The sequence below is a fragment of the Xiphophorus couchianus genome, chromosome 17 (genome assembly GCF_001444195.1).
Source record: "Xiphophorus couchianus chromosome 17, X_couchianus-1.0, whole genome shotgun sequence".
NCBI lineage: Eukaryota > Metazoa > Chordata > Actinopteri > Cyprinodontiformes > Poeciliidae > Xiphophorus > Xiphophorus couchianus.
In genome coordinates this window covers 10,741,372-10,762,207 of record NC_040244.1, presented here as the reverse complement: position 1 = coordinate 10,762,207, position 20,836 = coordinate 10,741,372, and the positions used below count along the sequence as shown (strand labels likewise).

Genomic DNA, 20,836 nt, shown 5'->3' with positions numbered 1-20,836 from the left:
AACTCATTGAATTAAAAGGTGTGTCCAAACTTTTGTTCTGTACTGTATTTCAGTCAACATTGCTCCCACTCGCTTTTGCTTGAGTTCTAACCCTTACTGCTTACTCCAACATATTCTGACTAACAAGAGTTCAATTGAAATTCCCAACCGAGAAAACTCTCCAAAAAGCAAAAGAACGGCTCAAATTTGGATCCTGAATGCAGCCCTTCCTTTGTATTTTCTTGCTGTCTTGGCAGTACCTTGACATGCCAAGCACAAGCTTTTCCCCCATAAAGCGTGCCCTTCTATGACCTCACAATTCATACTTCTTGGGTGTCCAGAAGAGCAAGGTAAGTGGAGAATTTTGGAATTTTAACAGGCAGCTTTGCCTCAATTGTTGGGGGTTTTCAGACACCAGCGCCATGTCCTGTGCATTTAGTCCATCAGCTCCAGCAGGGCATTATGGACATTTACAACTGATGTCACCTGCACAAATAAAGAAGGGGGACCCATTGTTGAAGCTGACAATGCAACACGTTTGCTGCCATTTGGGCCCGCACAGGAGACTCATCATTCACAGGGAGTGACGTTTTTACTGCTCTTTTCCTGTGGAGATAAAGTTTTACGGCTGACAGAGGACAACAATTCTCACTAAAGGGGGGAAAGTAGCGGCTAATGCGAGCGAGTGCGCGCGATGCAAGAAAACAGAAGATAGACTTTCACCTAATGCAGTTCCACTAATGATTCTCAATATAACGAGTGCGTCAACAACCAGAGATCATTCGAGACTGAACCTGAGCCAACAATGCCTGATGCAATCCAACATCCACGCTGACAACAGTCCGAGATAATGCTTACTCCAACATATTCTGACTGTGTGTTGACAAGGGTTTCTCCTGAGTTGCTGTCGGGGAATAAAAATGCTAAATACACTACAGAGACGGCTTTTAAGTGGAGACAAAGAACGTACAGATGCCTAAACCTGACACACATCCTAACAGAGACACCGCTGAGTCTCAGTCTTTCTGTGCATCTGCTCCCACTTCAGATTTTCATGAAGACGTTTTCACCTTTTGAAGTTGACATTTTCGTCATGATAGATCCGTCATAGGAGAAAAGAAACTATAAAGGGAATATTTGGGAAATCTGCCATCTTGAGTTCCCGCTAAACTTTAATTGGATGTCTACTTTGATGTCACCTCATCCTTGTGGGGAAAATAAAATAAAAAATCTACCAAAATATGACTGTGAAGTTAACACTATTAGTAAATGCAGTACTGCTAATATGTGCTGGTGTTGCCGTTAGTCTAAATAGACCTAGAAATGAAAAATCTACAGCCATGTCCTTATATGGAATCTTTTTAAACGCATGTTATCTTCCGCCATTTGTTTTCTCATTATCAGAGGATTCCAACATGCTCTCAGACTCAAAGACGTATGCATTTTATCTGAGGACAATGGCGTTGGCGCTTATAGATAGCAATGTGGAGATGCTGCACACAGCGCTGCCATGCGCAGTCACTCAGGCGGAGGCAATGTAGATGCTCTCATTGGCTATAATGGCTGCATTCTTACTACAGAGGCCATTCTGTGAAGAGACAAACTATGTAAATTGGAGGTCAAGGTGTTTCCATTGCTCACATTTTTCCTTCCTGACCTGACATTCATCCTTTGTCAAGCTAACAGAGTACATTTACTTCATGGCCTACTGCCTGGCAGATAAATATTGGAATCTCAGAGTTTGAGCCAGCAGATGAGATTTTTCTGTTTGAAGAGCTCTGCTTTTTCACTTCCATCAAACAAAAGACCTTTTACAACTGGACATTCTAAATTGATTGTGATTTCAAGTTTTCTTGGTTGTCTTAGTTAAATTTGTAATTTACCTACTCAGCAAACAATGGAATATTGGAAGCACCATTGTGACGTTGGTTCAAATTGCAGAACATTTGCAAATAACACGGTGCGAGATTGTTGACATGTTAATATTAGAGTGGTTGGAGTACATTTCAGCTTAAGTTGCAAATGGTTTTCATGTTCACCATTATTACACTGCCATCTCTTTTGACAGGAAACTATTTTAGTTATTTTTTTTTTGGAACCTAATGCTCATTTAGAGATAAACGGTGACTCAAACATAAAATTGTATCCAAAATATTACTGCTGTTGATTTAAGCTGTGGTCTTCTGGAGTTTGCATAACAATCCTGTGCTTGCACAAACCGAGTACTCTGGTTTCCTTCCACATTTTGCATGCAAAGTCTTTCATCTTATGTGCTTGTGTTAGGCCTGTGATCGACTGCCAACCTGTTCACAGTTTACCCCTCCTTTCACACTTTGCTGCCAAGATAAACTCCAGTTCCACAGCAATCACGGGCAGGACAAAAACGAGCAAAGAAAATGAGTCCCAAGAAATTTTCCTTGGCTTTGAGAACAATACCTGGCAAAGATTACTGAAAAATATTCAATTGTCAACTACTCGTGTCATATTTTTACATATATGGATTTAAAAAAAAACAACAAAAAAAAAAACCATGTAAAGCACGTCTTGATTCATCATATGTCAGTGACTGGTTAAAAAAAAACAATATAAAGAGCAAATGAATAATCAGTTTTCAACAGCTGAAGCCACAGCTTATCCGAATAAAGGTGAAGGTACAAAACAGTTCAATTAATATATTTGGAAGACATATTTGTAGGCATGTTATTATTGTAACAGAAATAAAGAAATATGATTAAACTGGAAAGCAGGAGCTTCAAAAATACAACTTACCACATACATTTATTTATTGTACAGGAAGTTACTGACAATCAATCTTCCAACAGTGTTGCTGTCAGTAAATAACCTGACTAAAATGCTTATGCTAATTATATTGTTAATATTCTGAAAACCCAAGCAATGGTCTGACAAAACCCAGATAATTCAATTTGTAATTGCCATTCCTCACACAGTAAACCAGGTCATAAACTCTCTGCAGAAGAGGCAATTACTTACTTATCTGACACCTCAGCCTATTTCTGTCACAGAACTAGCTAAGGAACCAGAGAACATGGTCCTCAAGGCTGCTAACCAGGTTAGCAGCATTATTAACACAACCCAGCACCACACTGCAAGATTTGTCAGGAAGATTTAGTGGGGGGTGCCTCCAAACCCCAGGAGCCATCTGAAGAGACTTCTTGCTCTGCTCTGTGGGACTCAAATCTTCTGGGGCTTCTTGGGTTTGAGATATCTAGTGAGTTAGCTGGGGGGGTCTGGGCAAAGATGTGATTCATGGCTCATGCCGATTACTTTGCATATGCCCTGGTTTTTGCATTTTTCCTGGCACTATTATAAAGACCTGCTGCTGTTTAATGAAAAGTAGTGGTTTATTAACTTACATTTATATCTTGCTCAACTACAGAGGATGCACCATGTGGATATGGGGCTAATTCAGAGTAAGGAAATCTGGGGCTAAAAGGACTTGATAATTATGCGACGAGGGTATAGAAACCACAAGCAAGCACACTTTGAGCAATAAGGGCTTCAACTTGATTACAAAATCCATCTTTGTGCTCCCACCATCACAGGTTTAATGTGGCAATCAGAGCCTACCTGATCAAATGGAGGATATCTAATATGTAAATAACTGGGTGTATACTACCACAACAAGGGAGCTTATTTACTCTATCAAACATCTGAGACTGGTATTTGGTAATATTTTTGGTGTCTGCTAAAACATGGTAGTTAGAAAACCAGCGGTGTAGGACGAAGTTCTTCCTGTGTCCTCTCTAGTGCTCTGTTTCTATCAAGTCCCGGTTCTGGGTCCCTATTGCACCCGGTAAAGAAATATTTTCAGTTTCATTACAGTCCATTATTCTGTTTAGATGAAACATGTTCACATTAGCCTATTCTTTGACAAGATTTCAGTGACGTATAAAAGAGAGACAAGTCCACAGGATCACTGATACCCCACTCTACTCAACATATGGACTGCAGGGCTTTTCTGCACCTGGTGTCCTTTGCCACCATCGCATGAACAGTTTGTTTCTGAGATTTTCTAAAAAGGTGCAGTAAGCACAATGTGATAGATTAGCAAAAAACAAAATTATAGATATGGGTTCATACTAGCCTGCCCATTGCCTTCCTGTGCAATTCTACTTGAAAAACTTTCTCGCTTCCAGCACAGTCCGATCTTTCTCCCGTTGACTCTGAAAGTCTCCGATCAATTTTTGACCAGGCCAATCAGAAAACAGAAGAAGTTGTGAACGATTACATCAATTTTCTGCATTGTTTTATAATTATGCCTGTAGTTTTAGCAATGGCAGTGGAGGAACTGAATGACGCCGTTCGTCGACAACGATTGTTTCGATTACGATTAACCCAAATTTTTCTAGATATTTCTGCTCTTATCCTACATCGGAATGTCCCCCTTTCTCTTTGTGTACATTAAAATCCCACTCACTTAAATGAGTAAGGTTGGCAAAACTCCAAACTTCTCCAATGACTAATTCAACAGTCTATTTTGTCCTGAAACATCAATGCTGCCTACAAAAGTACAATGACTGACGGAGTACTGATTTATTTTACTTTTCCACAGTTATGATCAGAGCTCAATTACAATTGTACACTGCATTTGCTAATTCGAGCTGAATGTCTACTTTTTATAGTCAAGAAAGTCGTGCTCAAACATTTGCCTCATAAAAATAACCACCAGCTTAGAGATAGATAAGTGTGATGTTCATATGTTAATGTACACAGTCCCATACTGAAGGGAATGTGCAAAAATTAGGTTTGAATTGAAAACTCAGTGTGAAGAAGAGGCAAACAAATACTAAGCAAACAAATTGCTGTTTTCTACATCAAACAAACAATGTATTCAAAAGAAGAACCAGACTGAGGATGTTAATAAAACCCAAAGGAGATATCACAACAGGGTTGTTTAATATACTTCCCTGAAGGAAGAATACCTCCCCCTTGCCGTGGAAGGACTCACCTTTGTGTGACTGCTGTGGTTGTTTGTAAATGATAGCAAGATTGATTTTTCTTTTTGCTGCTTGCGGGATTTTTCTCGGGCGGAGTAATTTGTTTATCAGGAAGGAGGTAAAATAGGAGGAAGAAACAGGTAATAGACGTGGGAAAGATAAAAGCCACTCAGAGAGAGAGAGAGAGAGATGTTTTTCTAAGAGCAGCTGCAGATATTACAGACATGCCATTTTGAAAATAAAAGGAAAATTGGAAATGCAAGATAAGATTTCCAGATGGCAGGAGTACATAAAAAAAAAGAAAAAGACAAAAGTGACAATGTGTTATCTTGCAATAAAATGGGCGTGCCTCTGCTCAAGTAGAGAAAATTTTTTTTCTGAGATTGGAATGAAATGTACCTGAGGCAACGGTTAATGTCATGTGGGTACACTGCCATCTGGTGACTGAATTTCTACTTCATTTCATTTCTAGATTTTATGATTTTTATTTTATTTTATTGAAAATTCTTCAAATTCACACATCTTCAAAAAACTCCACACTAAATGTAGCATTCTTAAAATTTTGCTGAACTGCATAATTTGGTGATTTTTAAAAATTATCTGTAAACATATTCCCGTCTTTACTGGTTTCCTCAGCCTCTCTCTTACAATATCTTACCACTACTCACCTGTGTGTTGTTCAGCTAATTAGTGCCGAGTTGCTTTTCCTTTGTTACTATATTTTGAATACTCAACTCCAGGAGAGCAACTATAATACAACTTTTACACGTGTCCCTTCTCCAACACACCTGTATCAAATGGCTAATTTCCCTCATTAGCAGTCATTCTGCTCTGCAAAAGGTCTGGAAACAGGCCATTTGTTATTTCATTCAGGTGTGGAGGCAGGGGCTGCCGCCAGTAATCTTGGCAAAAAATTAAATTGGGGCCCCCCCTTCGAAGCTGCTGTTACAATTTCTTGAGTCTATCTGACCAATCAAAACCGTAACAGTTTTAAAGGCTTGAATCTGCCTTGCTTTCGTTGGTCCAATACTGATAACTAGCACAATATTCACATGCACCTATTTACTTACTACTTAAGCAACCTATTTACTGCATGCAAATAGGTTGCTTAATTTTTTTTATTAGTTTTAGCTCATTGAAATGTCTCCCACCAGCAACAGTCCCACGCAACGTGCAAAAGATACATGAAGCAATCCAGACTTGTCAAAAAAATGCAATGTAGTTGCATTTTTTTTTTGAGTTGCAGCATATTATTAAAAAATATGTTTTTTTCCACATTTGTTAAAGCTGTCACCATGTCGTGATAGTTTGTTATGAAACAGATCATCTGTGAATAGATCAATCTCTCCCACCTCCTCCCTGAGCTGCTACTGCTGTGTAAAGAAATGCGCCAGTCTGACCAAAAACAATCAATCAGAACCAGGAGAATATTCTTAATTAATCTCATTCACTCACTGCTAAGTGTGCTAAAGGAAGATTTTATAAAGATCGTTTGAATTTCTGTTTAAAAAGAGTAGAGACAAGAAAAATAAACATAGATTGAACACAGTGTTGCTCACCTTTTTCACTGGGACAGGGAGGAGTTATGCAGGTACCTGGGTTAGAGCTGCTGCTGACTGACTCATCTGTTGTTAGGTGTGGTAAGAGGTACAAGTTAAACATATGAATATGTTGTTAAATTCTTTCCTTCATTCATTACATACTCGTGAAATTGAGGCAAACAATAGCCTGTAGCTACTATGGTAAGCTAAGCTAACTATGCTAAATAGTTGACAATCTCGCGCAGTCTACCCACCTCTCGGAGAAAAACTGGGCTATAAATTGACACTCTTGTCATTTTTCTCCTTCTCCTTTTGAAAACCTGATTTTATAATTTTTCTTGGCAGCACAGTAACTGCCACAGTCGTTCTCGTCTTCCACCAACTGCTGCTGAACACCGTCGCCGTCAAGCGGGCTAAGCAGAAACGAACCATTTCATGAAGATCCCGGGGGGGTTCAGAGAAAATACGGATGTCTGCATTTTGGTCTGGGAGTGGTAACATTTCATTTTTACTGCTAAAATAATTTTTAAAACAGTATATGATTAATTTTGTAATCGACAGGGCCCCCAATTTTTTTTTATTTCTATAAAACAAAACAAAAAATGTGGGAGGCCCCCCTGTCGGTCAGGGGCCTTTGGAATTGTCCTAACTTGTGGAGGAGAGAGGCCGCTTCTTAGAGTTGCTTTCAGGGACTGGAGTTGTGCAACCAAGGCCTAAATATTAAAAATGTACCTGTATGAAAATATAATTTCACAAATGTGCTTCCACTGTTTGCTAATCTGTTAAATACTTGCTTCATTTTGGCATAAAACAAATAAAATACCTGAGATCTAACCTGACATCTTGAGGTGAGCACAGAATATCATAAAATAACATCAAGACTGTTGAAATCTGTTTAATAGTTTTCCAGCTTTACATAAAGGAAAGTGGCGTTACGATACATATATAGCTGTACATCAGTCAAACTCCCTATACATGGCTTTAATGTTGTAATATGTACAAAAAACTGCTGGGTTTATGCTGTTTGGACAGAAAGCGTTAAACACTTTGTCAAATATTGTGACCCAAAAGTTGGGTTGCAGAGAGAGGGAAACGTGTTGTTCTTCTCAGTCCACCATTTTGGACCCTACAAAGACCTGATCAGTGAATCAGAAATGAAAAGGTTGAAAATGATGCTGTATAATAATGTAAATGTCAGTGGGTTGGTCAAATAGCTTTAGTTCACACTAGAGAAAAAAGTATGTCTTCCTAAGACAATGCTGACCCTTAAAATTCTAAGGAGATATAAGTACAAGCTATTGCTCACTACAGTTGCTACTCCAATGCCAACTCCTCAATAAGAAAAGCAGTTATTGGCTGTTACTAGAAAACAATTTTCATTTAGAGAAGCAGCTTGGCTCTGACTGCAGCTGAGAGGGACTGTTCCATGAGAACTAGTCCGCCAGTGAATGGTTTGGAAGTGGCCATTGTAGCAACCACAGGTTGTTCATAAAAGTAAAATTAAAGTGATTTAACTCAATAGTCTTAAAAGAAAACATTGGCAGATTTGTTGCGTGTTTTTCCACTGGAGCTGTCTGAAAACTTGTTAAACACAGAGAAAATGTCTCCAAGTTGGTTAAACTCTGTGATGTTTGCATGTCTTCCCTGTGTATGTGTGGCTTTTCTATCTTCAGACTTACCCCTAAAACTTTTCCATATTCAATGCAGTACTTGGTTAGAAAAATATGCCAAATTAGATTGTTTGTATCCCAGCAGTTTTTAAAATATATCAACAATACCAGCATGGATTGTGTTCTGCTCGTGAATAACTCAGACCACATTTTAGAAAATATCTAACGGATTTTTTTCAACAAAGGCAAATAAATAAATAAAATGTACATATAAAAGTTGATTGTGTTTTATAAAAAGCAAAACAAATTAATCAAATCACTTTGTACATAAAAATCTTTGTTTTCTAATATCAGTGATTGTTCTTGTAATCTACGAATGGTTCGTAATGTTTTGAGTGCAAGCTCCGTTTCAACAGTTTCGAAAAAAAAAACCCACAATAAACTAAGTAAAAGGATCACAAGAACAAGTATATTTTGTGCAGCATAGTGGTCTTTCTATACATTTATTTCATTCTAAATAGTGTTTTAAATATAGGCCCCAGGAGTCGTCATTTGTCTTTATTTACGATGAAAAGCGTCTCTGCGTTTTAAACATTTTTGATCTTGTGTTTCCAAAAAAACTCCAGCTATGTTGTTGTTTTTGTACAGTACATTGTCCAGAATAAGTGCTGACAACCCATTTTAATTTGGGAATCAAAAATCTTCAGTGTATTGTCACAAATACTGTAAAAGCAGATACTAGTTACTGAACTACCATGTAAAGATTTCTCATGACAACTCAATCATCTGCTAGGTCCTATTATTTTCCTTCCAAAGTCCATTATATACAATATATTTGCTTCACACCTAAATTTACAAACCTGTAATACACAGCGCCAGCAGCAACAAGGATAAGAAACTGATTGTTGGTGTGGTCAGAGATGCTTTACCTGGAAAAAAAACCATCAAAAAAGTTAATAATAAAAACAACTAGAAGTTTATTTAATAACCCACTATTATCTTAATTCTTACCCTTAATACTTATCATCCTGACTGGGCCATCTCCCCCTTCATAGCGACCACGAACCATCAGTTCATAGTCTCCAAGCTGAGGCATTGGGAAGTCCATAAAGTGCCAGCCAGTGATGTAGACCTTCCCGTAGATGTACCCCGTCTTTCTAAACATGACCTGACAAAGAAATAAACCCCAATAGACTGTAAAAATTCCTAACAGCCATAAAACCTGAAGGCATAGAGGTGAAACAACACTAAATGCTCCCACCTTGTAGTACAGGGGGAAAGAAACATTCCCAAACCAGTCATACTGGATATGATCCCACCACACGTACAACCATTGTCCGGTCCAGGTGACGTAGCGCCACATTCTGGGAGGCTCAGAGGGTGCTGCGGAGAAACAGTTTACTTATTTAAAAAGTTTCCGTACGCATTTTTACAGATCTCGTTGTCCGTTTTCATGTTGCCCTTACGTGGCCTCTTTGTGAACATCTCGCAGTGTTCACCGGGCGGTCCAAGACCTGCTCCGTTGAACGCCCGGACCTCAATGAGGTAGTGCGAATCTGGCAGCATGTTCTCCAGCCGGGTCTGATTGACTGTAGCTGGAACGAATATGCGATTTGCCCCGGGCTCTGGATCGTCATACTTTCTCCAGTATTTGATCTATGTAGTAGGATACATTTTTGTAAGACTTTTACTTTTTTAGTGTATAGCATGGAAGATACAGGTCACAACTTGGCAAATACCGATAAAGTGAAGATAGGTACAAATTTAGATGCAAGTGTGTATGGTAGTGTTAACATAGGCTGACATTGATGTAAAGGGCAAACCAAACATCTTGAAGAACAAATTCATTTGAGTTTGCATTTATTTTATCACATGCTATATGAAAAAAATCAAATATGGCTACAGTTATTAAAAAAGATGATCATGAGACTAAAACTACCTATATTTTCTACATATACTGCAGTCTAAACAATTACATTTTTAAAAAATCACGTGGAACCAAAATCAACAGAAAAAAATCTTGTATAGTAGCTTTAATGTACATCTGTAATTTGGGAAAATCAAACTGTCAAGATCGGTAACAATGTAATTTCCATACCTACATGACATCTCATGATAAGACATTTATTTGAATAAACTCCATGTAAAGCAGTATAAATTTTAAGATTTATTTTGAAGAGTTGTATAGGTTTGTACGTTGAAGGAAAATAACCATCCTGTTATTCAGGATATTCCTCTTGTTCACAGAGCATCAAATTCATATTGAACATTTTGATCTCCTATCAGGTCATTAATCATAGTCTTTATTCCGTTATGCAACATTGCAAATTTGACTGTTGGGGTCTGTAAATATGATTTATTTTTAAAACAAATTCAAACAATTTCTGACATGTTATTTTTAGCTGATCTAGTTTAAAAAAATGAGAGGAAAACCTCCATACCTGGTACCCCTCAATGTACTGCTGCAGGCCAGTTCCAGTATCAACTATAGGCAGCCACCAAACCACAGCTTCAGTGGAAGACACGGGTCTGGCATAGACATCTGTGGGAGGTTCTATTGGAACTGAGTGACCAGGAAAAAAAACATATATATATTAATTTACAAAACTTCTAAAATTATAGTGTGCACCAAAAATTGAGATTAAATGTGATTAGAAATTGATAAGGCGCATAATTAAAAACAAATTCTCACCATCTCTTGGATAATAGATGACCTTGGTGAGGCTGTACGGTCCATCTCCTTTAACATTAACTGACTTTATCTTCACCTGGAACTCCCGCACCAGGAAGTCGTCGTCGGTCGGAATGAAGTAGGAGTCTCTGTGAACATGTCGTCTTGTCTCAGGGTCCGAGATGGTTTCATAAAACCAGTCGTAGGCATTGTGAGGCTTTAACGCGACAATATACCCAAATTTCTTGCCATAGAAATACCAGGGCTGAACAGGCTGACGATTGCCAAATAAAAAGAAATCCATGTACATTAGAAACGTAGAGGAGACATGAATTTAACTCGTGAATTTGGAAGCTTACGTTCCACGTGATGACGATCTCGCCATTTCTACCTCCATATCCTGCCACGTCTGTGGGAGAAACGACTGGAGCTGGACAAAGAAGGCAGCCTTTTGTTAGATTTTTGCTAAAAATCTGCCTCATGGCACAATCATAAATAAAACAATTCTCAATGAACTTACGGGCATCCCAGGTTTTGATCTTAAGGGAAGGTATACTGGCCTCCCCGGATCCATACTCATTGGTGGCGATGATTCTAAACTGGTACTCCATCCACGGGTATAAGTCTGTGACGTCTGCTTTCTCCAGAGTCCCATCGAGAAAGGTTGGAGCTGAGGGACACAATTAAGGACTGCTTAAAATTTGATTGAACTACAGCTTGTCCTGGAATTGCATTCATTGCTGTTGGTCGTCTTTGGAGCAAGATGGCCCTCTGCTGGCCCAAATCAGGACTCACATGTGCTGGCATTCCTCCAGTCGTCTTCATTCAAAGCCCAGAAGTGTCTGGTCTGAACAGTGTAGTACAGGATGGGGCTGTTGTGCTCAGCTGGTTTGGACCACAAAAGTTTCACCCAGGTGTCGCCAATCTCCTCGATCCGGAGCACACCGGGAGGCCCGGGAACACCTGGAGGTTTCACGTGCAATCGATTTAAAACACTAGTGCAAACGACAGATAGTAGTCTCGGTTATTATTTTCATGCACCGACTTACCTACGACTTTCAGGTCAGCATAAGCGGTGTCGTCATCCACCACGGTTTGAGCGGTGCAAGTGTAGCGACCTTCATGCCAAATCTGTGCATTTTTTATCCTCAAGTCACCGACTCCATCTTCACTCTGATCAACACAGAAAATAATGGTTCTCAGGAAAGTTCCAATTGTGAAACATGTTTTCAGTAATTACATGCAAATTATTAAAAAATTATAGTAATAATAATGCTTTTCAAGGTTAGAAAATGATTAAAATGTTGACTTACCATTACTCGCTCATAGTGTTGCCACTCAGCATTGAAGTCAATGACTCTGAAGTCAATGGCCCAGATGAAAGTGATGTCCAGCATGGGGTCGTATGAAGCAGCACAGTGAAGAATCACCTCGTCTCCAACTCTAACTTCAGAGTCTTCAGGTGCTGCAGTTATACTTGTTGCCTCTAACAATAACAACAACAAAAAAACTGATCCCACGTCCAAATCATTATGAACAACAATAAGAAGGAATTAAAGTATTGTAAGTGAATGTAAACATATATTTTGTCTTTATCTTTTGCCTTTTTTATATTAAATTAAATATTTATTTTCAGTTTAATGCTAGGACTCATCAAGTTTTGTTTTTTTTTTACCAAAAATCTTCTTGTTTGTAGTAATTCCTTGGAAGAGAATTATGCTCATTGCAACATACAGTATATTCTTCCTTATACATTGTAGTGGGCAATGAGGAATTTTACAAAGTATTTATTCTGTCTTTTATACCAGATACACCTGAAAGTGTGTGTTTTTTAATAGCTCAAACTTATCTCTGGTTTTGGGGTATTAACACACTTCTGATTAACTTAAATAGCAAGAATTTAAGTGGTTAAATTAAATTCGTGCAAGAATTTAAGTGGCTAAATTTTCTTTCCCAATTTAGCTTATTCTTCAATAAAGCCAGGAATTAATTATTTATTGTTCCTAGATAAGCTAATCAGTTAAAAAGTGAAGCATGAATTTTAAAGTGTCTCCGTTCCGTTTATTTTACTTGAATGGTTGGCGATGCCAGCAAATGTCACACATGTAAATTTAAGTAAATAAGAAAAGCATTTTTTTTTTCTAAATGTGGAATGTTTTTCATGAATGAATAAATTTACATTTAAAAAAAGCAACCTCCAAAGGACTTCAAAACTTTTAAAAGAAACAATCAGACATGACATCACAAATTTCAACTTTTTTAGACAACAGAACTGGAGACAGTAAGCTATCATAACATTTTGTATAAAACAAGACATATTTTGACAGGCAGTGTACTGTACATGCCGATGTGAAGGTGACTTTACATTATTTCCTTTTAACCGTCTGCAAAACTAAAAAAAAAAAGATCTTAGAAAAGTTCTGACTAAAGTTATTCTAAGTTTCGAGGTTTTATGTTTTTGATTAAAAACTAGTTAGTTTTAAAGGCAGTAATTGTACTAAAAAAACGACAAAAAGCGGAGAAGATCTGGGTGTATGAATGCTGCTACTATGATGCAGCTAACCTGTGATGGTAAGATATCCTGAACTGTCGGCCTTCCCTCTGTCATTCTCAGCAAAGCAGGTGTAAAGGCCTTCGTCGTTTTTGGTGGCGTTGCGGATCTCCAGGCTCCCATCGAACATGACAGAAACACTGTTAGCAAGCAGAATCAAGTCAATTCATTAGAAAGTTGTTTGTGACTTCTCACAAATGGAAAGTGCTTCTGCTGACCGTGAACTGTTGAAGAGGACCTCTTTGCCCTTTGTCCAGGTGAATCGAGGTTTGGGAGCGGCTCTCGGCTTACACTCTATTACCACGCGTCTGTCTCTAGCTCCAAGAAGATGCTTCTTTACTGGGTTGCGCTCGAATGTTGGAGCCCAGGCTGGTGGGAGATAGTAGATGGGGATTTCAGTTTAAAGAACTGTTATCAAAAAAAAAAAAGAAAGAAAGAATTGCTACCTACCAACAACTCGCAGCTCAGCGTTGGCATATTTGATGCCCCAGTAATTCTCAGCAATGCACTGGTACATCCCCGAGTCATCAAAAGTTAAACTGGAAAACTTCAGCTCGCCTTTGCCATACTAGAAAAACCACATGCCAGAGAGGAGTGCAGTTTTGTGGAAAACGACGACAGTTCAGATTACACACATTCTTTAAGAAAAAGCTTACAAAGAGATTTTTACCATATATCCATCTTTGTACCAACGGATGAAAGGGAAAGGTTTTCCTGAAGCCACGCAGCGCATTGTGTGCTCTGATCCAATGTCCACTTGAGTGTTGTTGATTGTTTCTGCCCATTCAGGTGCAGCTACATGAAGATAATAACAATTATTATTATTATTATTATTTCATACAAAAAAATTGGTAAGCATTTAACTTGACTTACACTCCACATAAAGCCAGTTTTTATGCCAGTCCTTTCCTTTGGTGTTGATGGCTTCGCATTCGTATGATCCAACGTCCTCATACTGAACATTGTACAGATGAAGCACAGCGCCTGACTCACTGATCTCATGATTTGCAGGGAGGTCAGTGGCGTCCACCTTCCTCCACACAATATGTGGGATGGGACTGAGTGAGCATAGCGATAAACAGAGACAGGAACTCGATACTTAGAGAACGGTATTCACTTTTATCACATTGCAAATGCATTTACAGCATTTAACTTTCTTTACTATTAAGTCAACAATAATTTTTGCAACATTTTTTGTGGTTTTAGAGCATGTGTTGTCTTTTTCAAAAACTACAGTCTAGTCTAGATCTATAGACTAGACTAAGTGTTTTGTGTCTAATTTATTTGCAAGTGCTCTGCTAATTTTTATTATGTCACAAAAGTTTACCAAGAAAGCTTTAAAAACATACTTTCCAAGAGCAAAGCACTCCAACGTAATATTGGAGGCCAGCATTGCAGTAGTGTCTGGAAACTTCACCCTAATGTCAGCTGGGTATTTTCTCTCTTCACCTGGACAAAAAAAAAAAACCCTGACAAATATAAATGATGCTAAACATTAAACTTTTTTTTATTTCAGCCAGCCACAGATTATGACTAACCGTCTTCTGGAGGTAAAGGGATGAGTGGGATGTACTTGGAGTAGACGCTCTTTCCTATGATAGGACTGGAGACGAAGCAGGAGTAGTTTCCAGCATCCTGAGCTTCAACCTTTGCGATGTACAAGTTCCCTGTCTTCTGGGAGACGAACCGACGGCGGTCTGTGGGCAGGAATACTGGGAACTCGTTGAAGATCCAGCGATAGCTTACTTCCTCTGAAAATAAAAACATAGACGAGTGGGTAAAGTGAAATTTGAACATCTAAACACACGTTTTTGAGTTAAACAATCACAAATCCTAAATTTTTAGACCGATGAAGAGTGTATACATACGTGGCCAGGCCTTTGGTGGGACACACAGCAGAACTGCTCCCTGGCCTTCTTTGACATACACTGGTTCCCTCTCTTCATCAGGAAACTCCTCAATATCTACATGAGAAAATGAAACAAACAAAATAAATAATAATGATGAAATTAGCTGCTAGACAAGCTTTGAATTGGTTTCACCATCTTTCAAAGCCAAGTTAATAACATACAGTAGATTATTAGTTATATAATTCATGTCTGCGCTCACATCCAAACTTGATTCGGGCCTCCTTGCTGAGAACAGTGCCGTAGATATTACGGGCCACACACGTGTACGTCCCAGCGTGTTTCTTCTGGATCGGGTTAGTGATAACCAGGTTTCCTCCAACCAGGCTGTAGTGTTCATCGGGTTGTTCCATCAGCTTGATCTCCCAGTTATCCCGGCGCCACCTGTGCAGGAAAATACCACGCCTGTTTGGCGTGCGGACCAGAGATGCTGTGCACAAAGAAATATCCTCCTTACCTGTACGTAGCTGGAGGATTTGCACGGGCCCTGCAGTTCATGGAGATCCTCTTATCGGGTGAGTCATCGGTGTAGACCACATCCATAGGCTCTTCTTCAAAAATGGGACCATAACCTGTGGCGTCCTCTGAGACAATATAAGAAAATGTGTTAGTTTGTGTTTCAAAACCTCACTAAATAAGCCTTGGTGTTTTAAACTCACCTCCATATATTCTGGGTTCACCAAATAAGACCGCCACTAATCAGGAAGAAACAACAAAACATTATCATGATCCCTGACGATGAGAACGCATTGAGTATACACTTGTCTGCAGTCTGTTTTATCAATGTAGTTTTAGTCTTACATGTGACGGACACAGAGGAGAAGAGGCCCAGTAGTAATAAAGGTGTGGAAGCCATGATGGTGAGCAAGGAGAGTCTGTGCAACCGAGCAAGTTAGATGGATGGAAAGACGGGGGCAAGGAAGAAGGAGAGAAGGAGGAGGATGGACAGGGCGTGAACTGGAGTGGGCTGAGAGAGACCAAAACAGAAGACATTTGCATTCACTTGAGCATGGCATCTAAAACATGTGATTTTGTCCAGAGAGATGGGTACAGTGAATATTCAGTTTGATCTCCCTGACTGGTGACTGGCTGTTTGACATCTTAAATCGGATCTATTTTGAGTCAGTAAATGCATCATACCTAAGGGCTACGAGGTGTGGAAGATGAAGACTCCAAGGTATTTCTATTTCTTTCTTGTAAGAAAGAAAAATATTAGTAAAGAGGAAGAAATTGAATTCAGGCAGCGCGCAGAGGTGTACAAAGCTTTTTAAATTCTATTTTCATTCGCATGGTCAAAACACGTCTGAGGTTTGTTCAGGTTTTATAAAGAGCAAAACTGTAAGCAGATAACAGTAAGGCTGAATACATTTTTTTTTTATCATTTCCAGCATTTATTCTCTGTGTATTATGTAACATGTTGGATTTGGAAATTTCAAAAATTAAGGTTTCTGTGGGAAAGACAGATTTAGCAATGTAACTTGCTCTACTTATGATAGTAGAAGATACTAAAACTAAATTAGAATTTGGACTTATTTTGTCTTTGTTTAAAAATAATAGTAAAGCCTTTTTTTGCACAAACTAATCTCTTACACACAAGACATTGCCTCATGTCTAAGTGTAAGTATTCAATGTCTGCATTATAGCAGGAACACTGAGGAAAATGTTTAGATTTTTATTTTTCTTGTCAAGAAACCAGAATTAACAACATGCAACAACTGGTAAAATGTAACAAAAATCAGAAACCATCAACAGATTTCTGATTATTGCATCTCTAATTTTGTCCCATTGTGGTTGACTGTGTAATCAGCCTACTTGTATGAACCTGGACATGTGTCAGCAGGGCAATATGCGAGACTTTCCAGAACAGAAATGCTCCAAGCTAACCTATCTATCTGCAGTCCTCCTAATAAGTATAAACGATTCAGGACGTCAGTGACTCAGCAGAAAAAAAAAAATGCTTGCCTGAATCGCAACAATAAATCCCCATATGAGCAAAATGGAAAGAATCTCTGCAGTATGCAATGTGTCTTGTGTAATCACACAATAAGGAAGAATCAGACAGGCTGAGTTAGAGGTTTAAGATTAAAACAGATACAGAGGGGAGCTGCTATATATAGCAGAATGCAGAGAGTACTGGGAGAGTAACCTTCTGTGTGCAGACTCAAACATTAAGCTGGAAAATTACACAGCTAAATATACAGAAGGTAAACTGGGAACCTTTGCATCCACATCCCCTCGAATCTTCAAAAGAAAATGTACAAACTACACTTCTGATTAAAATGGATATCAAATCAAGTAAGTTTTTTTGTTTGTCTGCTTCTTTTTTGTCTGCCAGGTAACAAGAGATGTTTTGGGCTCTTCTGTGTAAAAATCTGAATCCTTGCTTGAATGATTAAGCATTTAATATAAAAGGAAAACATAGCAAGGATGGGAACAGATACACCATGTGTAGAAGGACACCTGGTGTACAGTGCCTGTATAAAAGTATTTGCCTTCTGAGTACTTGTGTGTGTGGGCGTGTGTGTGTGATTTTTTTTGTCACATTCAGACTATCAAATAAGAATATCAGGCAATGTACAGAAAATGTAGTTTTCAAATTACTTAAGTGAAAACGGCAATAAATCAGCTTAGGTCAATGTGAAAAAGTAATGGCCACCTAAACCTAAAAGCAACAAGTACAGATAACTGGCAATGAGTTCTACTTTTATCTCATCAGTACTCAAAATACTTTCACAAAGGTGTTGGTGATCTTCACAATGTTGTTTGGTAAATGTGAGTTTTTGCTAATTTAAGTAATTCTAGCCACTGAGCTCTCCCATGAATGCAACATTGTCTTTAATCTATAAAAATTGCTGTGGATCGCTGTGGCGCTATTAGATGGTGAAATTTCTCCCTCTTGTTTGGGCACCTTTTCCTACCACAAATTTTCCCTCCACTTAACTTCCCATTTTTATGCATGGTTACAGCAATGACATTTGTTTTGTGGCCAACTTTCCTTGTGAGGTGTGCTAATAACTCTCCTATTAAAATTTTAACTCATCTAAATGCACCTGTAATTCTTAACATCCGAATTGGCTAAAATTAGTATCAACAGGTTAAAAGGTTACAAAACTTAGACATCTTAAACGGTCCATAAAATTTAGATCTGTGTACCTGCAATTAAGATCTTCAGAATGAGAGCAAAAGTCCTGTTCAAGGAAAAGCAAAAAAGCGCAATTTTCTATGTAAGAGATCTTCATACAGATATCAAATACAAGGAGTATCAAAATTTTGGACAATTTAATTTCTAGTTAGCAGCCACAAATAACTATGAAAGAGAAACAACATTGACATAATGTTAATGATGATTTAGCATAGTTTAGAGGTAGTGCAACCCAATACATAGGAGAGACCGCAGCTCTGGGTCCGGAGGCAGTTCTGATGACTCAACACTAACATTGCTTCAGCACACAGCACTCGGCTGCATGTGTTGTGCCACTGCAAGTCAATATGCCCTCTGTCTATCTTCGGGACAGAGAGAAAGCATGAAACAGCAACGTCTCTTCTATCAGATCTCCTAAATGACCATATAGTGTCGCAAGACATGTCTCAATGACGCAAAAACATTTAAATATCGTTTTATAGTTTATCTATCCCATTCTAGGTCTATCTGCTACATTTTTTTTAGAGTGTTTTCAAGCTTTTCCCTCTATTGGTAATCCCATCACAGATCCTCTTTGGATTTTCTGCCATGAAATTTAGGTCACACGTATTAACCCAAGCCTACTGTTTCAGCCACTGGCTGAACGGTGATGTCTGCTCTGGCTTTGTGGATTCAGAGAATCACAGTCAGAACAATGTCTGAATTAAAAAAAAAAAAAGAAGAGATTGTCCTCTGTAATTCTATATGTATAAATCCTGATTTAAATGTAGGATTTGGATATTAAAAAACCCTAAAAATAATATACTAACTGCATTGTGTCAAATGCTGAAGAACTTCCAGCGTTTTCCTGTCACAAGCAAATGGTTTCTGCCAATATGCTGAGAAATCACAGACTTTAACTGCAGAATTTCACCCCCCCAAAAAAGTTTTTATAAAGCTAACTCAAAAGAAAAATCAACTATTTCGACCTTGTGTGCATCTAGATTGATGACGAGGCAGAAGAATCAGATCAATATCAATATCAGATGGTACTATTTGTAAACGATCATTAAAAAAAATTGGCCAGTGCTTTACCCTCTCTTTTTTTTGTCGCAATTCATGGGGGAAAAATAGGAAATGATTACAGAAAGTAGTAAAATGCAGCATAACATAAATGGGCAATTCTAAAGCGAGAGGTTGAATTTCTATATAAATACTGAGGGAGTGACCATTTAATCCTTGGATGCAGCTCCCTTCGCCCTTGCCGTATCTGCCACTTTCACCTTGCGTTTCCTCCCTACCTTTACTTTCTAGCTGTTGTGTGTTTATTGAGAAGTCTACGACTCCGACTACAGAATGACTGATTTTTCTTTTTCCTAATAGTGCCGACTCCAACGAGGCCGTCCGGAAAGCGCCTCAAAAAGTAGCTGCGCAGCTCCTTCCATCGCCTCACCCTAATGACGCCGGAGCGGCACCGGTAATTCGTAGCTCTGCATTGCGGTACTCCAGAGCCGGTCCACTTCAGCACCACGGCGAGCCCAAAACAGTCCACGGAAATTAAGAGGCACGAAAGGGCGAAGCGCGGTCGGTCTTACCTTCGAGATAGAAGGACTGAGAAGAAAAAACAACAAAAAAAAAAAAGAGGAAAAATCAGTAGTCGGTCTTCATGGAACACATGCACCCGAACCGCATCGCGCCCAGAAACAAGCCCACCCGCCGGAGCGTCCCGTTCAGGGTGAACTTTTCTATTGGCTGAGAGCGGCGCGTCAGGAGGGCGGCGACGCCGTGGCTGTGATTGGTCCATGAGCAGGAGAAGATGGGAGGGATGCGGGAGAGACGCAGCTGCGCATCCCAGACAGGCAAAGGCGTCATGGAAATGATGAAAACAGTATTTGCCCACCTGCGGATTTTTTTTGTTTTGTTTTCATTTTATGTCTCTCTCTGCTTTTACTTTGAGGTGTGGATGCAAGACTTTAAAGTTTAAGATCATAAAAGGAAATGTCAATATCACCCAAGGATAATATACATAAATAGGACTATTTCTCCTCTTTATTTTCTAACATTTAGAGCATGAATATTCTTTATTATGATCATCTTTTTATTATTATTTATTTACTTTAAGTTCTTAAAATGATCTGAAGACCCAATACATGCTGATTTAAGATCCCATCCCAACCACTGTTATAATGGACGGGTTCATGAACTCTGAAATAGCACAGCCACCGCATATTAAATACAAACCTGAATGACAATTGTTTCTTAATGGATCATTATCGATGCGAAGATCACTCGTGTTTTCATTCTTAAAAGAATATAAGTGAACATCTCTCAAAATACTGCTCAACATATCACCTAAAGGTGAAGTTCGGCAAGTTTGTAAACTTACTCAAACATGGCTGCCTTAAAGAATAAGGAAGGAACGCATTAATAAGTAAAGAAGGCCAACTGTAATTCTGAAAATGCTGCAGAGACACGAAGTTTAAGTAGAACAATCTGTG

At 38.7% G+C, this 20,836-nt stretch overlaps 2 protein-coding genes across 5 annotated transcripts in view; both read right to left on the bottom strand.

Moving 5' to 3' along the window:
- pdzrn4 (PDZ domain containing ring finger 4) overlaps nt 1–6,564 on the bottom strand; it is a 61,331-nt gene extending 54,767 nt beyond the window's left edge. Inside the window, exon 1 of the mRNA XM_028043248.1 lies at nt 6,497–6,564. The gene's annotated coding sequence lies outside the window, so the exon portion shown is untranslated. The remainder of the gene's footprint in view (nt 1–6,496) is intronic.
- Nucleotides 6,565–7,357: 793 nt separating this feature from the next.
- Nucleotides 7,358–20,083, bottom strand: cntn1b (contactin 1b). 4 transcript variants are annotated; one of them, XM_028043242.1, is made up of 24 exons: nt 19,934–20,083; nt 16,019–16,184; nt 15,877–15,912; nt 15,675–15,801; nt 15,420–15,601; nt 15,179–15,274; nt 14,849–15,061; nt 14,660–14,759; nt 14,184–14,368; nt 13,981–14,105; nt 13,761–13,878; nt 13,529–13,679; nt 13,323–13,450; nt 12,073–12,245; nt 11,809–11,932; nt 11,555–11,722; nt 11,280–11,429; nt 11,119–11,189; nt 10,781–11,033; nt 10,530–10,651; nt 9,555–9,744; nt 9,350–9,471; nt 9,100–9,256; nt 7,358–9,017 (listed from the first exon to the last, which is right to left on the bottom strand). In XM_028043242.1, the coding sequence occupies exons 2-24, from the start codon at nt 16,071–16,073 to the stop codon at nt 8,941–8,943; spliced, it is 3,123 nt and encodes a 1,040-aa protein (XP_027899043.1). In that variant the 5' UTR covers nt 16,074–16,184; nt 19,934–20,083; the 3' UTR covers nt 7,358–8,940. The 4 variants fall into 4 exon arrangements, with proteins under 4 accessions (XP_027899043.1, XP_027899042.1, XP_027899044.1 ...); XM_028043241.1 differs by having other exon boundaries at nt 16,019–16,092; XM_028043243.1 differs by lacking the exon at nt 19,934–20,083 and adding an exon at nt 19,792–19,921.
- Nucleotides 20,084–20,836: the final 753 nt, after the last annotated feature.

Coding starts and splice junctions, on each gene's coding strand:
- cntn1b (XM_028043242.1), bottom strand. CDS start 16,073: ATGGCTTCCACACCTTTATTACTACTGGGCCTCTTCTCCTCTGTGTCC. Junction 15,913..16,018: donor CTCCTCTGTGTCCGTCACAT/GTAAGACTAAAA, acceptor CTTCCTGATTAG/TGGCGGTCTTATTTGGTGAA. Junction 15,602..15,674: donor AATCCTCCAGCTACGTACAG/GTAAGGAGGATA, acceptor TTTCCTGCACAG/GTGGCGCCGGGATAACTGGG.